This window comes from Sciurus vulgaris (assembly GCF_902686455.1).
Source record: "Sciurus vulgaris genome assembly, chromosome: 17".
Classification (NCBI taxonomy): domain Eukaryota; kingdom Metazoa; phylum Chordata; class Mammalia; order Rodentia; family Sciuridae; genus Sciurus; species Sciurus vulgaris.
Window position 1 is genome coordinate 51136188 of NC_136478.1, and position 18831 is coordinate 51155018.

General features: G+C 53.1%; 2 protein-coding genes across 5 annotated transcripts; both read left to right on the forward strand.

Moving 5' to 3' along the window:
- Positions 1-313: 313 nt before the first annotated feature.
- Positions 314-11579, forward strand: SHKBP1 (SH3KBP1 binding protein 1). Its single transcript, XM_079118610.1, has 18 exons — positions 314-441; positions 676-729; positions 842-887; positions 994-1067; positions 1604-1662; positions 1906-1986; positions 2943-3104; positions 3194-3284; positions 3380-3570; positions 4140-4255; positions 4968-5055; positions 5136-5252; positions 6925-7095; positions 8895-9050; positions 9464-9560; positions 10484-10662; positions 10941-11055; positions 11162-11579. The coding sequence occupies exons 1-18, from the start codon at positions 356-358 to the stop codon at positions 11391-11393; spliced, it is 2115 nt and encodes a 704-aa protein (XP_078974736.1). The 5' UTR covers positions 314-355; the 3' UTR covers positions 11394-11579.
- A 3603-nt stretch (positions 11580-15182) lies between these two features.
- LOC306648927 (latent-transforming growth factor beta-binding protein 4-like) lies at positions 15183-18620 on the forward strand. Of its 4 annotated transcripts, none has more exons than XM_079119388.1 (4): positions 15183-15394; positions 17187-17245; positions 17418-17553; positions 17825-18620. In XM_079119388.1, the coding sequence occupies exons 1-4, from the start codon at positions 15231-15233 to the stop codon at positions 18054-18056; spliced, it is 591 nt and encodes a 196-aa protein (XP_078975514.1). In that variant the 5' UTR covers positions 15183-15230; the 3' UTR covers positions 18057-18620. The 4 variants fall into 4 exon arrangements, 2 of the variants coding, with proteins under 2 accessions (XP_078975514.1, XP_078975515.1); XM_079119389.1 differs by having other exon boundaries at positions 17213-17245; positions 17428-17553; XR_013760530.1 differs by lacking the exon at positions 15183-15394 and adding an exon at positions 16520-16970.
- The last annotated feature ends 211 nt before the right edge of the window (positions 18621-18831 follow it).

An 18831-nucleotide genomic window follows, 5' to 3' on the forward strand; every position in this document is an offset into this window, starting at 1 on the left:
GGTGGCGGGGGTGGGGGTGGGATGCAGAGAACATCTAGATGTACCCCTTGGTGTGGGTTAATTTTGGAGTCTAAACATATGCATATCGTCAAGTCACCTAGTACCATACCTAAAACCGGAAACCTCGAGGGACAGAGAAATAACCCAACTTCCCCACTGGAACTGCCCAGCCCGCCCCGTCAAGGCCAGGAAAGGCAGGCTCCTTTAAGGAGGGGAAGAACTTAACTGCGAAGAGCAAGCTCTTTGTCCAATCGCAGGCGTTTCCAGGAGTCTCCGGTCCAATGAGCAGGCGGTGAGGGCGGGGTTTAGGTGCACACCCGGAAGTGGGCGCAGGCCCTCTGGCTCGCCGGGGGCCATGGCTGCGGTGGCTACTGCCGCCGAAGGGGTCTCGGGTCGCGGGCCTCCGGGGGAAGTGATTCATCTGAACGTGGGAGGCAAGAGGTGAGTGCAGGAAACTCTTTTAGGCTTCACCCTTGGCAGCGGGGAGCCGGGTGGGAGTACCCGCCTCTCCTGGGGGGAATCCCTGTCCATCAAGAGTTGCTCCGCCCTCTGCTGGAGCGAGGAACCTGGAAAAACGCCTGCGAGGTGGGAGAACTAAGTGAATTTTGCGGGAGTCCGCACCGTTCCTTTATTTCTCAGCATTGTGTCTTGCATCCACTTACCTTCTTCTCTTAGATTCAGTACCTCTCGCCAGACTCTCACCTGGATCCCAGACTCCTTCTTCTCCAGGTGAACAGGAGAGCGAGTTTGGGGGTGGAAACGGGGGGCGGGGGTTGTGGAGAGCCCTAATTTTCACCACGTGCCCACCTCCCCGCCCGGCCCCTGTTTCCCTTTCCTGTAGTCTTCTGAGCGGACGCATCTCAACACTGAAAGATGAGACCGGAGCGGTGAGTAGGGCCAGAGCTGAAATGGGCTGGCCAATGGGAGAAGGAACAAGACCTCCACTCAGTTCTGCTCTTTGCCTTGCCCATCCTTTGTCCTCCTTCCTCACAGATCTTCATTGACCGGGACCCCACCGTCTTTGCCCCCATCCTCAACTTCCTGCGCACCAAAGAGCTGGATCCCAGGTTGGTATGAATAAAGGGGAGTTTCCCCACCATCTCCGTCTCCTAAGGAGTCTTTTCTTCCTTTCAGAATGTTCACTGAAGCTCCATTCTATCAGAATTATTTGGAATCTTGATCATGTTTAAACTACTTGTCTTTAGCATTCCCCCAACACACCCACACATTTTCACCAATATCTTTGCTCCTTAGAATCTTGATTCTGTCAAAATTAGCTACCTTTCAACATTGTCAGTACAGTTTCGGAAAACTTCCTCCTCAAAATTCTCAGCCCTACCTGGCACAGTGGCATATGCCTGTAATCCCAGTGGCTTGGGAGGCTGAGGCAGGAGGATGGTGAGTTCAAAACCAACTTAAACAACTTAATGAGACCCTGTCTCAAAATAGAAAATAAAAAGGGATGGTCATGTCATGACCCAGGGTCATGTCAGGGATGGCCCTGGGTTCCGTTTCTGGTATTTAAAAAACAAAACAAAACAAAAAAAAACTCTGCCCATTCCCATACCCCAGACCCTGACCTTTAGTCAATTCTGTGACCCAGGGGCGTCCATGGTTCCAGCCTGCTTCACGAAGCCCAGTTCTATGGACTCACTCCACTGGGTAAGTGGGGACTCCCAGTTAGCATCCTCATTGTATGGAAAACCATCTCTTTACTGAAGCTGCCTAAATATTCCCTGCCCTTTACCCTCTGTCCTGAAAGAGGGTTGGATTAGAGGTGAGAGCATTAGATTGATCCCTGGTTCTGAGGGAAGTAGTGGTGTTCTGTGGAGAAGGAGGTGAAGAGGGGTCAAATGGGTCTACCTCCATACCTCACAACTCCAGCTGTGAGTCCATCCTTTGCAGTTCGTCGCCTGCAGCTGAGGGAGGAGTTGGATCGATCTTCTTGTGGGAATGTTCTCTTCAATGGTTATCTGCCTCCACCAGGTGTGCACTCCCAATGGTTGGAGGGAAGGGGGTGGCCTAAAAACTACATTTCCCACAAGTCTTGCCCTTGGGTACCCATTCTGTGATCCCTTAGTTGTGATGGGAATTGTCATTCTGTATCAATGCTTGGGCTGATTCTTGGAAAGGAAATAGGAAATGGCATTTTCCTTAAGACAATGGGCCAGTTAGTTGTCCTTGAAACTCAGAAACTTGTGCTAGAGCCTGATGGGTATTGTAGTTCTAGTTTGATTTCCTTGTGGGAAGACTTTGAAAGAACTGGGGTCTTTTGCATAGAGGAGAGCAATATTAAAGGGGCGTTAGCTACTAGAATCCCCAGGAGACCTAGGTCAGCCAGTCCACCTCCTGTAAAAAGTGTGCCTCAGAGGTTGTTGGGAACTTTAGTCTACTAGGCTTTGCTGATTGGCAGAAGGAACAGAGTGGGGAAATTTAAATGTATGGCTTTATATTTCTGTTCTCAGTCATTATCTACTACTTTCATGAAATTTGCTCAGTGTAAAGACCTGTACTATTACTTTCCTTAGTTTTGCTCCATTTTTAATGAATATCACTTTAAACAGAAGCTTTATAACACTGCCTTTATACCACAAATAACAAGGCAAACACGAAAATAAAACCCAAACATAGCAGCATCATTAGATTCTGGCTAGATGCTGTTGCTTGTCAAGGGTACAGGTTTCTATTTATTAGGAAGATTAGCAGATATTGAAGAGGCATTAATATTACAGCAGCACCAAACTGACCCTTGTTCTGTGATGGACTCAAGGACACTGAACAGGAAGTAACTCACTGTGAGACTCAATGGCATTGAATGCCATGTCTTGGCACCATCTAAAATCTTTACCTTGCACACGTGGGGAAATCCATATTTGTCATAGTTTAAGTGCTTGCAGCCATGATTAGAATTTTTGTCACTCTGCTGCTTCCCCCTACTCTAGTGTTCCCAGTGAAACGGCGAAACAGGCACAGCCTCGTGGGGCCCCAGCAGGTAGGGGGACGCCCAGCCCCTGTTCGTCGGAGCAACACGATGCCGCCCAACCTGGGCAATGCAGGGTTGCTGGGTCGAATGCTGGATGAGAAAGCCCCTCCCTCCCCCTCAGGTAAGTTTCTTTCTTTTGGGAGCTCAGGACAGCCAGTGGGCTCATGGGAGGCCCCGTGACCCTGCCCTGATCCTTCTCTTTCCCCCAAGGGCAACCAGAGGAGCCGGGAATGGTGCGCCTTGTGTGCGGACACCACAGCTGGATTGCGGTGGCCTATACCCAGTTCCTTGTCTGCTACAGGTGCTTGGGGAGGGGATGGCCAGGAGGCTCTGAGCCCTATGGATAGACAGACAGGGCTGGAGATGAGGGTCACTGATATCCTTCCAATCCTGCAGGCTGAAGGAAGCATCTGGCTGGCAGCTGGTGTTTTCCAGCCCCCGTCTGGACTGGCCCATTGAGCGCCTGGCTCTCACAGCCCGCGTGCCTGGTGGGGCTTTGGGTGAGCATGACAAGATGGTGGCCGCAGCCACCGGCAGCGAGATCCTCCTGTGGGCTCTGCAAGCAGAAGGTGGTGGCTCTGAGATAGGTAAGGCCCCAGACCTTTTCTAGAACCCTCTGCCCTGTGGAATTTTGTGGCCTGTTAAAAAAACCTCCCTATAAAATTCTCAAACCCATAAGAATGTTCCATTTGATATCTTTGCCCCATTGAATGATCCAACCCTTCAGAATTCATTCAATTCCTCTTCAAATTCCCTGGTCTATTAGGAAAATCCACCCACTTGAAATTCTCTTCTCCTTTAGAGTCCTCTGCCCTGTTAGATCTCTTTGCTGTGTTGGAATGCTGCATGCCAGTAGAATCTCAGAGCCTGTTAGAATTTGTGTTGCTTAGAATCTCTGACTTTTTAGACCAATCTGATCCCCTAAAGCAATCCTCGTAAGAATCCTCTGCCACTACTAGAGGTTTTTGCTTCGTTGGAAATCTTAGCTTGTTACAAGTCCACACCTCCCTAGAGTCCCACATCCATCACAAACCCTCTGTGATTCCTGCTGGAATCCCCTGCCCTGTGAGGATTCTGTGGCCCAGTGGACTCTTCTGGCACTTGGCCTTCCCGCCGCCACTCTCCTTCCCACTGAAGTCCTCCTTTCTCCCTGCAGGGGTCTTCCACTTGGGCGTGCCTGTGGAGGCCTTATTCTTCGTGGGGAACCAGCTCATTGCCACAAGCCACACAGGGCGCATTGGGGTGTGGAATGCCGTCACCAAGCACTGGCAGGTTAGAGTTCTGGCCAGTTTGGCTGTCCCCTTCCCAGATGTCCACACTCTACAGACCCAGGAAGGAGTTCTTTTCTGTCCCACTGCCCCTGGAGAGAGGCAGAGAACCCAGGGGTGGACCAGAGCCTGGATGTATCTGATAAAGGCCTGTGGAGCTTTGGGGAGTCCTTCCTGGAGGAGGGGTGACAGAGCTCACTCGAAGGCTGGATGGGTTTTGAAAGGAGGGGAGGGGATTCCCTGGGCCCTGGGTGGGGGAGCAGGTGCTGGGAGGTGATGCAGAAGGCAGGCACCCAGAGAGACGTGCAAACATCCCTCACTCTGCACCACCCCAGGCCACGTCCAAAACACTTAAAAAAAAAAATCGACAGTATTTTTGTCCTACAAAACTGAGTGTTTGGGAGGCAGAAGAGACAAAGAGAAACAAACAGAAACAGAAAATCAGAAAGAGGACACAGAGGGAAGCTAGGACAGAATGACTGATGGGACGCAGAGACACAGGACGGGATGAATTAAAATCAGGAATAGAGAGTGGAAGAGAAGCCAGGAGACAGGGACAGGCACGAAAGGGAGTCATAGGAAGAACCAGAGGAAGACAGGCAGAGATAGGCTGGGGCTGGCGAGGCTGGGAGACGTGGGCTTTGGGGCCCAGGTAGGTTCTGGAGAGGCGAGAGGGCCCCCCAGCCACTGCATCCCTGTGCTGCCTGACCCCCCAGGTTCAGGAGGTGCAGCCCATCACAAGCTATGATGCAGCAGGCTCCTTCCTCCTCCTGGGATGCAGCAATGGCTCCATCTACTATGTGGGTGAGCAGCGGCAGCCCCGAATGTGGGAGGGCAGGGCCAGGGCAGGTACCATGAACAAACCCACCCTCTGTCCATTCCAGATGTGCAGAAGTTCCCCCTACGCATGAAGGACAATGACCTCCTTGTCAGCGAGCTCTACCGGGACCCTGCAGAGGATGGAGTCACTGCCCTCAGTGTCTACCTCACTCCCAAAACCAGTAAGCTATGCCCCAGCTTCCACCTCTGCCATTTCCTGCCAGCCCCAGCCTACAGCTGTCTCCCAGCATATGTGACATGTCATGGGATTTATCAGGAGGAGGAACAGATTTGGGTCTCCTTTAGTCATTCAACAAACATATACTTGGTATCTGTTGTGCATAAGCACTGTTCCAGGTGCTGGACTGACCTGCCTCTCAACCAGGGACACAGTGGACCACTGGCCATTTGTCTTTGTATTTCTTTTCCATCTCTGTGGTCAGGGCATGATGTGTGCATGTTCATAAAACCAAGAGGATGCGTGTTTTGTAGTGGACAAATCCAGGTTCTTATTTAGGACAGTTTTTTGGTGTTTTTTGTTTTTTTGTTTTTTGTGCTGGGGATTGAATCCAGGGGTGCTTAACCACTGAGCCATATCCCCAGCCCTTTTTCGTATTTTATTTAAGGACAGGGTCTGGCTAAGTTGCTGAGGCTGACTTTGAACTCACCATCCTCCTGCCTCAGCCCTCCCAAGTCACTGGGATTACAGGTGTGTGCCACCACACCTAGCTTGTTTTGTTTTCTTAATGTTAAGTGTAGAAGAAAAGAAAACTTTTGATTTTCAGACATTTTGCATACCATAAAAGTCACCTTTTTTTTTTTTTTTTGGCAGTGCTAAAGATCAAACTCAGGGATTTGCTAGACTCTACCGCTGAGTTATACCCCAAGCCAAATCGCCATTTTGACGTGCATGATTCAGTGGGTTTTAGTATGTTGACAAAGTTGCACAGCCATCCTCACTATCCAGTTCCAGAACTCACCAGTCCTCCCTCCTGACAGCCCTAGAAACCACTTATCTACTCTCTGTCCCTATGGATTTGCTCATTCTGGACATTCCATGCAAATGGACTGAATCGTGCAGTACGTGGTCTTTTGAATCTGACATTTTTCACTTAGCATAATGGTTATTTTTTTTTAATGGTTAATGCTTTCTGGTCTTAAAATATCTTTAATTTATCTACGCCAGGTTGCAAATTGAACTTTGCATCTTGAGTAAAAAGAATCTCACTTAGTTGCCTAGGCTGGCCTTGAACTTGCAATCTTCCTGGCTCAGCCTCCCTCCTAATGGGGATTACAGGTGTTGGCCACCCTGGCCTGGCCTGCTCAAGATTCTGCACCTATCTGTGTTACTGGGTGTAGGACTAATTCACAGCCAGTGGGTATGGAATGAACGCAAAAATGTGGCAACCACATTTTACCTACCCACATTCCTTAACTTGGTACATTAAGTTTCTGAGACTCTCAAAATGGAAAGTCAGTTGCAGGGTGAGTCCCTCAGACACACTGGGTCACATTCTCTTGTCTGTCTGTTGATGTGTCTGTTTCTGCCTCTTTCTCTGATGCCATCTCTATTTCTCTCTCCATCTCTGTATCCCTCCGTGGATTCCATTTCTCAGTTCCCCACGCCTCTATTTTCCCACCTCTCTGCCCTCGTTTAATGGGGCAGTCTCTTGTCTCTGGGTCTGTCTGCCCCGTACCTTGTCTCCTGGTGCCTCCGTTTCCCAGATCCCCTCACCACTTTGCCCCCTCCCTTTTCCCTCTGGCTTTGGCTCTGCTCTGTGCCTCTGTCCTTCTCTCTGCCTCAGTTCCTGTCTCTCCATGACACAGGGCCTCTCTTTGTCCTTGGCTCACCAGGTGACAGTGGAAACTGGATTGAGATCGCCTATGGCACCAGCTCAGGGGGTGTACGAGTCATCGTGCAGCACCCTGAGACAGTGGGCTCAGGGCCCCAGCTCTTCCAGACCTTCACTGTGCACCGCAGCCCTGTCACCAAAATCATGCTGTCAGAAAAGCACCTCATCTCAGGTGAGTCTCCCCACATGTGACCTGAGGCAGCCCAGGTGGAAGCGTGAAGCTGGGAAGATACAGATTTTGTTGGAGGGGGACACTGTGCAGGGAGAGAACTCTGCAGGGAAGGGAGCCCACCTGGGAGGGTAATTGCAGAAGTGATAGAAGACTGTTAAGAAACCAGTTGGAAAGGGAGTGGATTTTTAGAAGGTGAGGAAAGAACTCATCAGTTGAATGAGCATTTATTAAGCACCTATTAAGCATTTATTAAGCATATTATTAAGCCAGGCACAGGGGATACAATGATGAGCAAGACAAACCAAGTCTCTGGCCTTGAGGAGTTAACAGGAGATGAATAAGTAAAATTATAGCTGGGGTTTAGGTCATTGGTGGAGTTCTTGCCTGGCATGCTGAGACCCTTGTTCTATCCCAACACTGCTAAATAAAGAAATAAAGCCAGGCATGGTGACCCAGCTACTCCAGGGGCTTGAGGCAAGAAGATCTTGAATTCAAGGCCAGACTGAGCAATGTAGCAAAACCCTTTCTCAAAAAAATAGAAACAAAATTAAAAAGTAATAAATAAGCACTGGGTGATGATAAGAGCCTTGGATAAAAATGAAGAGGTGGCCAGGTGCCGGGACGTGCACCTGCGATACCAGCTACCGGGAGCCTGAGGCAGCAGGATCATGGGTCTGAGGCCAGCCTGGCAAAATCCTGTCCCAAGAAGGACTGGGGATGTTGCTCAGTGGCCACCAAAAAGCAAAGTGAAGTGGTATGTGGCTATAAAATTTCAACCTAAATAAAACAAATTCTTCAAAGAATCATGGCAGGAATAGCCGAGCACTGCGGTGGGAAGAGTGGCCTAGTGAACTCTAGGCATATTCCACGAGGTCCAGGCAAGGACCCCGCTCCCCGCCACCATCTCCACCATACTGGGGATTGAACCCAGGGGTGCTCTACCACTGAACTGGGTTTCCAGCTTCTTAAATAAAAATTCTTGAGACAGGGCTTCGCCTCGCTAAGTTGCTTAGGCTGGCCTTGAACATGTGCTCCTCCTGTCTCTGCCTCCAGAGTCCCTGGGACTGGCAGCTCTGAGAACCCTTCCTCCACAGCCTCCGACCTTATTTACTCCTGCTGTTAGGGTCGACACAGGGACTCATTTTCACTCTAACTTGTCCTTCCCAAAAGCGAGGGTGTTATGGAGAGTGATGGTTCAGGGAGGGCCTGTCCGAGGAAGGGCCTTTGAGCAGACTCGAGGGGATGAGCAGTACAGATCAGCAGGGACAAGTGTTCCAGGCAGAGGAAACAGCATTGCAAAGACTCTGAGAGGACGTTTGATGTGTCTGAGGAGGAGCAGGGGACCCCTGTGTCTGCAGTGGAGTGGGCAACAAGGGAAATGCCAGATGAGGGTAGAGAGGTGACAGGCAGCAGCCGTGGTGGGGGTTGGGGGGCCCTCCGCAGGGGAGGGAGGTGGCTGGACTCAGGTGACCACAGGCCCTCTCTGCATGTGGGAGCAGACTGTGGGGACAGGATGGGGGCACTACTGTGATGGTCCAGGCAGGAAATGAGAAGGACAGGACCAGGGTGAAGGCCGTGGACAGGGTACCATGAGATCAGGCTCTGGAACCATTTATGAGAAAGAGCCAGCAGAATTTTTGGCCATTTGGAATTCTGGGGAGAGAAAATTCTCTGAAAGGGAAGAATTAGGAGAAGGCTGGATCCTGGCACCTCTGCAGGGGTCATCCTGGGCTCAGGAAGCCTGGGCAGTGTAGGTACCACAGCCAGGCTTGACCTTCCGCTGTCCCCCTGCTCCTCAGTCTGTGCCGACAACAACCACGTGCGGACATGGTCTGTGACAAGATTCCGAGGCATGATCTCCACCCAGCCCGGCTCCACCCCACTTGCATCCTTCAAGATTCTGGCACTGGAGTCAGCTGATGGGCATGGCGGCTGCAGTGCTGGCAACGACATTGGTGCCTACTGACCCCTGGCCCCCTCCTCACTGACACATGCCGGACCCACTGGGCTCCCACTGACCCACTTACCTGACCTACCCAGCTGACCTGGTCAACTTGCATTCCCATTGATTGTTGACCTCTTCGACTTCTACCTGACCTCTCTTGACCTCAGTTTACTCCTAAATGACCCTTGTTTAACTCTGTCACCCCCATTGATTCCTACTGACAGCCACTTGGCCCAGGACCTCTCATGGAACTAAACTCTCCTGACCATTGCGACCTGCCCCACCCTATCAGACCCTACCCACCTCTAGAAGCCTGTGGGCAGGGCCTAGGTCTGGGAGGCTGCTCAGCAGTGGAAAGGGGCAGAGCCTGAGGGTCTGGGGGCCCAAAGGGCCCTGGCCAGCCGCCTGCTTCTGTCCTGCCAGGCCCCTACGGTGAGCGGGATGACCAGCAGGTGTTCATCCAGAAGGTGGTGCCAAGTGCCAGCCAGCTTTTTGTGCGTCTTTCATCCACTGGGCAACGGTGAGGACTGTCCTGCCAAATAGGGAGGGTGGTCAGGGGAAAGACAAGGTGCAGCTGGGCCATCGAGGCCAGAAAGGGACACAGAAGGAGCAAAGGTTGGCAGGGTGAGCAGGCAGGTGGACTTAGGGGCGGGAGGGATCAACGACGTGCAGGGCCTGGGGAAGGGGAAGCTGGAGAGTTCTCAGGCCACCGTGCTGAAAGGGCGGGATCAGGAGGTGCAGGCCCAGTCCTGGCAGGATGGGGCACAGGAAGCTGTAGGAGCCCAAAGCTCATGCTCACTACAGTCTGGAGGGTTTCTTGAAGAGAGGACTCTGAATAGCGGCCACATTAAAGTGGCTGTTTAGGAATGAGCAGAAGAAAGAAGGGCAAGAGAGAGTGCCCGGGGGGAGGCAGGAGTGCGCAGACTCAGAAGGCCCCAAAGGCCAACGCAGGCCGCCCCTGGAACTGAGCAGAATCGGGGCGGGGTGGGCGGCAGGAGTGGGCAGGGTCTCGTCAGTCACGTGGAAGAGCTGAGGCTTCATCCCCAGTGTACCACGGACCTGAGGGTGAACAGGAGTTGCTCTGGAGGCCAAGACCCTGGGTGCCTAGTGCGAGGGGGAGGTGGCAGGTGTGGGAGAGATGCCAGGCGGCGGTGGGTAGCAGGTGGGGGAAGCCTCGGGATGAGGCTTGAAGAGGGGAACGGGGACAAGCAGAAGATCAGGGGAGTCTCCTGAGGCACACTGGGCGTCATGGTGAGTGGACAGGTGGATGTCCAAGAGGCTGCTGATGCTGAAGGAAAAAATCAATAAGGATTGGGGGTAGTTATTAGAGAAGCAGTGACTGAAGCTATGTGGTGGGCACCCAGGAAAGGGGTGAGGGTCCAAGGGGCCAGGCTGGGCTCTGGCTGGGCCAGGGCGACCTCCTCACCCGCTTTGCCCCCTCAGCGTGTGCTCGGTGCGCTCTGTGGACGGCTCACCCACGACCGCCTTCACTGTGCTGGAGTGTGAGGGCTCCCGGCGCCTCGGCTCCCGTCCCCGACGCTACCTGCTCACTGGCCAGGCCAACGGCAGCCTGGCCATGTGGGACCTGACCACCGCCATGGATGGCCTTGGCCAGGCTCCTGGTACTCCCTGCCCCACCCCAAACCCAGCTAACCCACATCACCCAGACTCTGGAATCTGGAACCTGCTTCAGTATGCTCTTCCCAAGCCCTTGCCCTCTGACCCCTTCCTCCTCCTTTGACCCCTTTTCCTGGTCCTCCAACCCCCCGTGGCTCCTCTCTCAGCCTCTGACCCTGTCCGTCTGTCTCTGTGCCCTCTCACCTGCCCAGCTTGCAGTATAGCTCCTGTCCCTTGCCCCCAGGCCCGTTTCCACCCTGAACCCCGTTTCTGTGCACCTCAGCAGGTGGCCTGACAGAGGAAGAGCTGATGGGACAGCTGGAGCAGTGTGAGCTGGCGCCCCCGGCTTCCTCTAGGAGCTCCCTCCCCAGCCCCTCTCCCCGGACCTCTCTCACCAGGTAGCTGCATTCTGCTGCCTGTGCAGCGAGGGAGGGGAGAGCAGGGAGGCCTCGGGGGGAGGCCCGCTGCCCCACGACGCGGCACTGACCTTCCCCACCGCCTCAGTCTCCACTCAGCCTCCAGCAGCACCTCCCTGTCTGGCCACCGTGGGAGCCCCAGCCCCCCACAGGCAGAGGTGCGGCGCCGTGGGGGAGGCAGCTTCGTGGAACGCTGCCAGGAACTGGTACGGAGTGCACCAGAGCCCCGGCGACCACCAACACCAGCCCCTCGGCCCTCCGCAGGGCTTGCAGCTCCCCTCACGCCTCCCAAGAAGAAGCTCAATGAAACTTCCTTTTGAACACAACCGCCATGGTGCCTTTGGATACCCTGGCCCCAGGGAACTCAGGTGCCTCCTCCTGGCTTTCTGTTGGAGTCCTGGGTTCAGGGCCAGGGCCTCCTCGGAGTGGTCATTGTTACTAGGTCCCAATCTTTCCCCTTTTCTGGAAGCCAAAGCTATCCTTTCCAATAAAATCCTCATTGCCAACTCCTTGTTTGCATTCTTGGTGGGTTTGGCGATCCCCAGGGAAGGGATGAGGGAGAGGGAGACCCGACCAGGTTCCTGAGTGTAAACTTAGGAAGAGCTGCCTCTCCTGATTTAAGCAAAAATCAGGACTTAAGCATTGTCTTCAGGCATGGCTGGATCCAGGCATTCAGGATGTCTTTCCATTTGTTGCCTTTGCTTCCTGTGGGATGCACCATCTTCAGTCAGGTCCTCTCTGGGGCAAGATGATTTCCACGAAGCTCCTTAGCATATCTCCACCCACCTGTCTCTTTTATTTTTCTCTCTCTCCCCCTAACTAAAATCAAAACTAAAATCAAAGGACTGATTGTCATTGGCTTGAGTTGAGTCAGATGACTATTCCCAAACCAGTCATTCTGACCAGTGTGATGAAGGGCTTGTGTTGTCCCAGCCTGGGTCATGAGCCCTCATGAGCTAGGAGGTGGGGTCAACCCCATGTAAGCCGAGCAGAAGAGCCGTTCCTGAAAAGAGAATTAGGGTAGAGTGTTACCACAGACAAGGACAGATGGCTACAGGTAGACAGAAATGGTGGCAGCTAAGTCATCGCTGTGCCCTTAACATTTGTATGCCAGAACTTGACACTCCAAACACCTTGCCCAGCATCCCTGGCTGCCCAGTCCCTCACTCCTTTCTTGGGTTGGGGACAGTTTCAGCTCAACCTAGCCTGACTTCTTTCTAATATTCTCTCTAAAAAATTATGCCTGTTTCTCTGGCCACTTCCTCAGGTTGGTTTTGTGCCTCTTAAAGAGGAGAGAAAGTGGGCCAGAGTAGGAGCAAGGGATTTTAGAATATGCTGATTCCAGAAACACACTGAAACATACTGGAGAGAGATCTAGAATGCTAGGGAATCTAGAACCTAGGGTTATTCTGGAGTGCTAGTGGATTAACAATATTAGGGTTCTTCTCTTCATATCAGAAAATCTAGACTGGCAATGTTTCTATCAAAAAGACCTGGAGTAAAGTCAATGATTCTAGAATAGGAGAGTATCGAGAAATATCTGTGACTCTCCACTAGTAGGAATATTTTGTCTGGATTTCTAACATGGTGTGAATTATTATAGGGCAGAGAAAGGAATCTGAATTAATAGGATATCTTGAGAATGGGAGATATTCTGATCGTTAAGCCTTCCACAGCACTGGAGGGTTTGTTTGCCTTCCAGGAAATCTGTATGGCATGAGGTTCTAGATTGTCAGAGAATTTAGAACACAAAAAGGAGACCTAAAAAGGCGAGTGATTCTAAAACCTGGGTGTTCCAGAACGCCTATGAATCACAAACTCTGTGAACTTTTTTTTTTTTTTCATGTGCCAGGACATTCAGAACACTGGGAGATGTTTGAATGTTAGGAATTCTAAAGAGTGTGTGTGGGGCTTAAAGTGTCAGGAAATCTCAAATACAGAGGTGTTTTGTAATGTTCACAGATCTAGAATATTTAGGTCATTTTTTCCATGCCAGGGAACTCTTGTGTTTCTGGAATGCTTATGATTCTAGAAGTAATATAGCCATGGAATGTAGTCAAATATAGAACACTGAAGGTTTTTTTTTTTTTTTTTTTTTTTTTTTTTAAATCTAGTAGTATTAAGGGGAAAAACAGTGTATTGATAGGAAGAAGCTTCTGGAAGCTTCTGGAAAGCTGGATCTAGAACTTTGAGGACTTCTGAAGGGTTGAGATCAGATCAGGATCCAGCGGTAATATAGACACAAACCTGGGAGATAGTGAGAGATTGGGAAACGGGGACTCCAAATTCTGGGGGGAAGGGAAGCTGATTCCATCCCCGGAAGTTGCAGTGGTGAGCCAGAGGCTGTTGCCTAGCAACGAGCATTGAAGATGCCCTGGATCCCAGGCAGAAGGGAGAAATTTCAGCAGCGCCCCCAGCAAATGCTCCAGCCACAGGGTAGGAGGTTGGGAAGGAGGAAAAGGATGAGGGACACTATATCCCTCAGGGCCATGTGAGCAGGGATCTTGAGGTCACAGAAAGGTAGGGGGAACGGAGCACATTCAGGGGGCAGAACGGAGCACTCCATCATCGCACTGGGTCAGTCCACGAATGGCAGTGAGTGAGGCTTGATTGCTATCTTTACTGCTCCAGGGGGCTGTGTGTCTCTGGATGGTGGGTGGGCTCAGATTTCTAGGTGTCAGTGTGGGATGGAGGTGTGGATTTCTGTAGGTGGCCATGATGGCGTGAGTGTGTCTGTGTGAGTCATGTGTGTGTGCTGCTTCGTGGGGGAGGGGGTGGCAAAGGGATCTCCTGTCCGCGTGGTCCTGCACACCTTTCATTGGAAGGAGCAGGAGTAGGGGGTGGGAGGGAAGCTGGATCATTTTCTGTTCTTAGTCTAAGAGCCCTGCTGTCAGGGCGCGTGGCCTACTACCTCGTGTGGGCTCTGGTACACTGGGCTAACACTATAGATGTAGAGACCTTAAAAATTAAACTGCTTTGAAAAAAAATGAGGCTTGGAACTGAGAAGTGGGACAAAAATGGAAAGTGGGGGTCTTGGGATCCTAAATGTGGGCCTGTATCCCAGTTCTCGTAAAAAGGGGTGTGGCCTGAAGCTCAAAAAAGGCGACTGGGGGTGGGTCTGAAAGTCTAGGGCAGTGCCTTTGGGGAAGGGGTGGGGCTTGTGGTTTGGAGAAAAGAGAGTGAGACCTTGAATTTATAAAGGGAGGAATTGAACTTGAGACCCTATAAGTTTGGAGGCTGTGAGTAGGACCTGAAGCCTGGAATCCATTAAAGGGGGTGTGAATCAAGTATAAGGTCCCTTGGGGCTTGGGATTTCTAACAGTGGAGGTCCTTAGGACTGGAACTCTCTAAGGAGAAAGTCTGTAATTCTGGGAATGGAAGTATGCTCTTGGGAGACATTAAGGATCCAGGCAGGAAAGGGGGTCTGGTATCTTCCAGGAGCGGGAGTAGAGATGAATACAGGAGGGGTCAGAGTTGGGAGCCCCCTGGGAACAGATTTGTGGGTCAGGGGAGGAGCAGAGCTTCGTAGGAACAAATTTTCACAGGGGTGAGCCTGGACCCATAAAAGACAGGGTCTTGGGAAGGCCTACTGTGGATCTGAGATACTCATATCAGCGGGACCTGGGGCCTAGTGCAGGATTAGCATTCATTCCCAGAATCTTAAGTCCCTCGGGCAGGAGGTGGGCTCACATGGGGGCTTCTACCCTCCACACCAGCGAGAGAGCTAAATTCTGACCAAGTTCCCCCAGAACTTGGGGATGAGGGATGACACCTGCCAGCGGGAGTCTTGATTAGGGGACCCTGCCCCGCCCTTGCATCCCTACCAATTGTAAGCATCCCTCATTTGGGGTCCCTATTCCACGAGAAGGTTCACAGAGTCAGTACCTAATTCTTGATTTCCTCCCACCTCCTGAGAACTCGAGGCCTGCGGAGCCCCCGCCCGGCACCTGTCCGCCTGTCCCCTCCCCTGCCACCTCGGGATTGGCCGCGCGGGGAGCGCTGGCAGTGCAGGGCTCTGATTGGCGGGAAGTTCGCAGCCCGCGGCTTGGAGTGTGGAGAAAGTGAGTCGGCCTGGGGCGGGGGCGGGGGCGGGGCCGCGAGGAGCCGGACCCGCTGGACAGATCACCAGCCAGGAGCAGGACTCCGCGCCCGACAAGATGCGGCGCCCTGGCCCCCGAGGCCGCCGCCCCCTCCTGCTGGTGCTGCTGCTACCGCTCCTCTCAGCCACCGCCACCACCGCGGGCCCCAGCCCCAGCCCCAGTCCCAGCCTCAGCCCCAGCCAGGCCGTCGAGGTCGCGTTAGTCTCGGGTCGCCCCGCCGGGTAAGCCCCACCTTAGCTCCTTCTTCCTTGCGCCTCCTCCACTCAAAAGTCTGGTGGTCTGGAGGGATCAGGACTTTCAGATTAAGGGGAATACGAACCCACCGCTTCGGTGGGAGGATGCAAAAGCCAGGATTCCTGGATCTATTTAGGATCCCTATTTTGTGGGAGTTAGGATCCGGGGAGTACTGAGATTTTAAGAGGAGGGAGTCTCCGCCAATGTGGTGGAGACAGATGAAGCTCCCGCAAATCCTGAGGTTTATTGGGGAAAGATCGCCCACTGATATGAGGGTGGGGTTTTGAATTTTAGAATGACAAGAGAGATGGGGGGGGGGGTCCCTAAGTTTTTTTAGGTGTTCAAAAAGAAAGTATTAATTGGGAGCTTCCAGAGGGATTTTATGCTGGAGGTGAGATGTTCTGGATTTCTAGGGTTGGGGGACACTGTATTAATTTAAAAGGACCTTTGGATTTTTCTAATAGAGTAGGAAGACGTGGACTCTTGGGTTGATGGCGGAGGGACTTGGGGAGAGTTGTGTTCGTGTGTGTGTGTGTGTGTGTGTTAGGAGGGGAGTTCTTCAGATTTTGTTAAGGTTGGGGATGCTCTATTTCCCAGAATTAGAGAACTCTAGGTACCAGTGATTTCGCGGCAAGAGATCTGGGAAATCCTGTGAACTGTAGATTTGGGGGTTAGAGTCACCCCTACCGTTTGCGGGTGACGAGATCGAAGGAAAATCTGCCCAACACCCTCACCCCCGCCCGGCGGCCCTGCACTCGGTTACAAAGGCTCTGGGCTCTGCTCCCGCCTAGGTCTCTGCGAATGCGTTTAGTAACCTGAGCCGCGCGGGGGGCGGGGCCGGGAAGGGGTTAACCCGGAGAAAAGACGGGAGGGATAACGGCGGATTTGGGGGTCTTGGAGGCTTCCCGGACTCTGGCGGCCTCCGCTACTGGGCCCCGCTCGTCTGAAAAGGTGTCACATGGTGGATGTCCCTTTCTCAGAATCCTCCACTGGTTTCCCAGGGCCTGAACCCGCGCCCTTGTCCCACGCCCCCCCTTAGCCTAGGGATAATGGACTTGTCTTGGGGGCCCTTTGCAACGCACTTGCGCTGAATTTGGAGGCTGAGCCACTGAGACCCGCTGAGCGCAGAGATGTTTCCAGGAACGACCCCTTCCTCCCGGTCAGGCAGAAAACAGGCCCAAAGATCAGGAGACGCTGGCTCCAGGACACCCAGCGTGGAATGACAGGAATGGGCTAGAAGTTGGTTCCCGGGATTCCCAGTACTGAACTGTGACTTCTTCAGTATCCCCTTCCACCTCAGCACGGTGATGAACACACAGTCGAAGGGGATGTCGCTGAGGTCTGTGGACGTGGCGCCACCTGCCGACCAGACTCAGGATGACGGCTGAGTCCCAGATAGGGACCTGAGGGAAGGCGCAGTTCTAGATCCCAGACAGCAGAGGCTTGGAAATGCACTTAAAAATCTTATTTGGTTATTTAAAAATATATTTTGGGGAAAAATATTTTAAAATGTATTTTCCAATAATGCCTAAATGCCAAACCTACTTCACAAGACACCTAAAAGTAAGTTTTCTCCACTCCTGAAGAATCTAAGCCAATATCCCTCTTAACTTTGTATAGATGGGAAACTTAGATTTGCAGAGAAGTGTCCCAGGTTAGTCACACATCTATTTTGAGATTCCCTCAAGCCTTGTCGTGGTTTCCCCTCCCTCTGTAGACCTCCTTTGGGGAGTTCTGGGGTGCTAGGGGTCTGAGTAACTTCCATGCCCCTATTGATAGCGTTGCTGCTTGTCGCTGCTGCCTAGGCCAGACACCCAGGAGGAGCCGCTGCATCAGAGGTGGGTTCTTCTGAGTGGGTGGGGTATGTCAGGGGATGAAAGGAGGTAGGAGCAGAGGGGCAGGGGAGGGAGCTACCTTCTGCCCTCATCCCAGTTGGAGAGCTGGATGCATTTGATGGAGGGAGATATTCAGCCCTCTCTTTCCCCACTTAGTCCCTGGCTGTCTCCAAAGCCTCCTGCAGGGTCCGAAGCTGCCCACCTGAAAAGTGCACAGACCCTCAGCGGTGCCTTACCCCAATACCTCCAGTGCCAAGTCCCAGCCCCAGCACAAGGAAGAGACAGGTGTCCCTCAACTGGCAGCCACTGACGTGAGTGTGTGATTCCTCCTCTACTAGATCCTCCCTTGGGAACTCCTAACTTTCTCTCTCCTCCTCTCTTTTCTGTATTCCATAGTTTTTGTCTCAGTTTCTCTCTAGGAGTCTAAAGAACACTTAAGGCCTGTTCCCTATAAACCGGTTGTGGGGGAATGTTGGGCAAAGCCCTACTGGGAGAACTTCTCCTGGCGTGGGAGGCCCTTTCCTTGCGGATGGGGTCGTCTTAACTGTGGTGATGGTCTCTTCTCCGCCCCTTCCCACCCAGACTGCAGGAGGCCCGAGATCTGCTGAGGCGACGGCGGCCCCGAGGGCCAGGGAGCCGGGCGCTGCAGAAAAGGAGGCCCCCACAGCGCGCCCCTGCCGGCCAGGCCCGGGGTAAGAACATCCGCCCTTCCTCCGCCTGGGGGACTGGGGGTTCCGGGCCAGATAAAGCCGTCTGGTTCCCACGGTCCAGCAGCCGCCTACCCGCACCCCCCACACACCTCTCGGCATTGTAGCTGAGACCACCCCACCCCCCAGGACGTGGCCACCTCTAGGGACCCCCCGCGTCCGGCTGTGCGAGGTGAGCCCGGGACAGGACTAGACGCAGGCCAGAGGTGCTAACCCATTGGGGTGGAGATGGGTGGGGCCGGGAAGCCAGGCGTCCGGGCTCCCGCGGCCGAAGAGAAGGGCGCTGGCCCAGAAGGGAGCGAGGCTGAACCAGTCCAGACAACAAAAGCGATTGTGCGGGTTGGCGCCTGCCCGGGCACCTAATGCCTGAGATTGCGGGACGTTTGGTGGCAACAGGCTCCCCCCGCCCCCTCACCGCTTCCCCGAACCCTCCCCTGCTCCTGCTCTCCTCCTATAACTCCGGGCCCCCAGGCTAGAACACCCTCTAGTATCAACCACCCTCAAACGTCCTCCTCCTGCTGTGGCCTTCAGCCCAGATGTGTCCCCTCCTCCCTAAAGTCTTCCAGATGTGGGCCCGGGGCCAGATGTGAGGACCCGCGCCCACAGCCTCAATCCATTCCTTCCCTGTATCCACTTTGACTTCTTCCACCTGGCGTGGGGGGTTTTGGCCAAATTTGACTGCATCTTCAAGTGGGTCCCACCCCCATAGCTTATTCTCCAGGATTCAGACCCCTAATTCCTTCATGTGCCCATGTGCACCGACCCTTCTCCCTCAGATGTGCCACCTGGCTGCCCAGATGCGCCATAATAGTCCTCTATCTAGAGAAGTCTCTCTCTCTGTGCCTAGGGTGGAGAATCAGCCTTTAGCTGTCTCCCCAGTGC

Bases quoted from the DNA above. Each gene is read 5' to 3' on its own strand.
- LOC306648927 (XM_079119388.1), top strand. From the start codon at position 15,231: ATGCGGCGCCCTGGCCCCCGAGGCCGCCGCCCCCTCCTGCTGGTGCTG. The intron at 15,395-17,186 runs GTAAGCCCCACC...CCCTATTGATAG, and splicing joins GTCTCGGGTCGCCCCGCCGG to CGTTGCTGCTTGTCGCTGCT. The intron at 17,554-17,824 runs GTGAGTGTGTGA...CTTCCCACCCAG, and splicing joins CTCAACTGGCAGCCACTGAC to ACTGCAGGAGGCCCGAGATC.
- SHKBP1 (XM_079118610.1), top strand. From the start codon at position 356: ATGGCTGCGGTGGCTACTGCCGCCGAAGGGGTCTCGGGTCGCGGGCCT. The intron at 1,987-2,942 runs GTGTGCACTCCC...CCCCTACTCTAG, and splicing joins TGGTTATCTGCCTCCACCAG to TGTTCCCAGTGAAACGGCGA. The intron at 4,256-4,967 runs GTTAGAGTTCTG...CTGACCCCCCAG, and splicing joins CCGTCACCAAGCACTGGCAG to GTTCAGGAGGTGCAGCCCAT.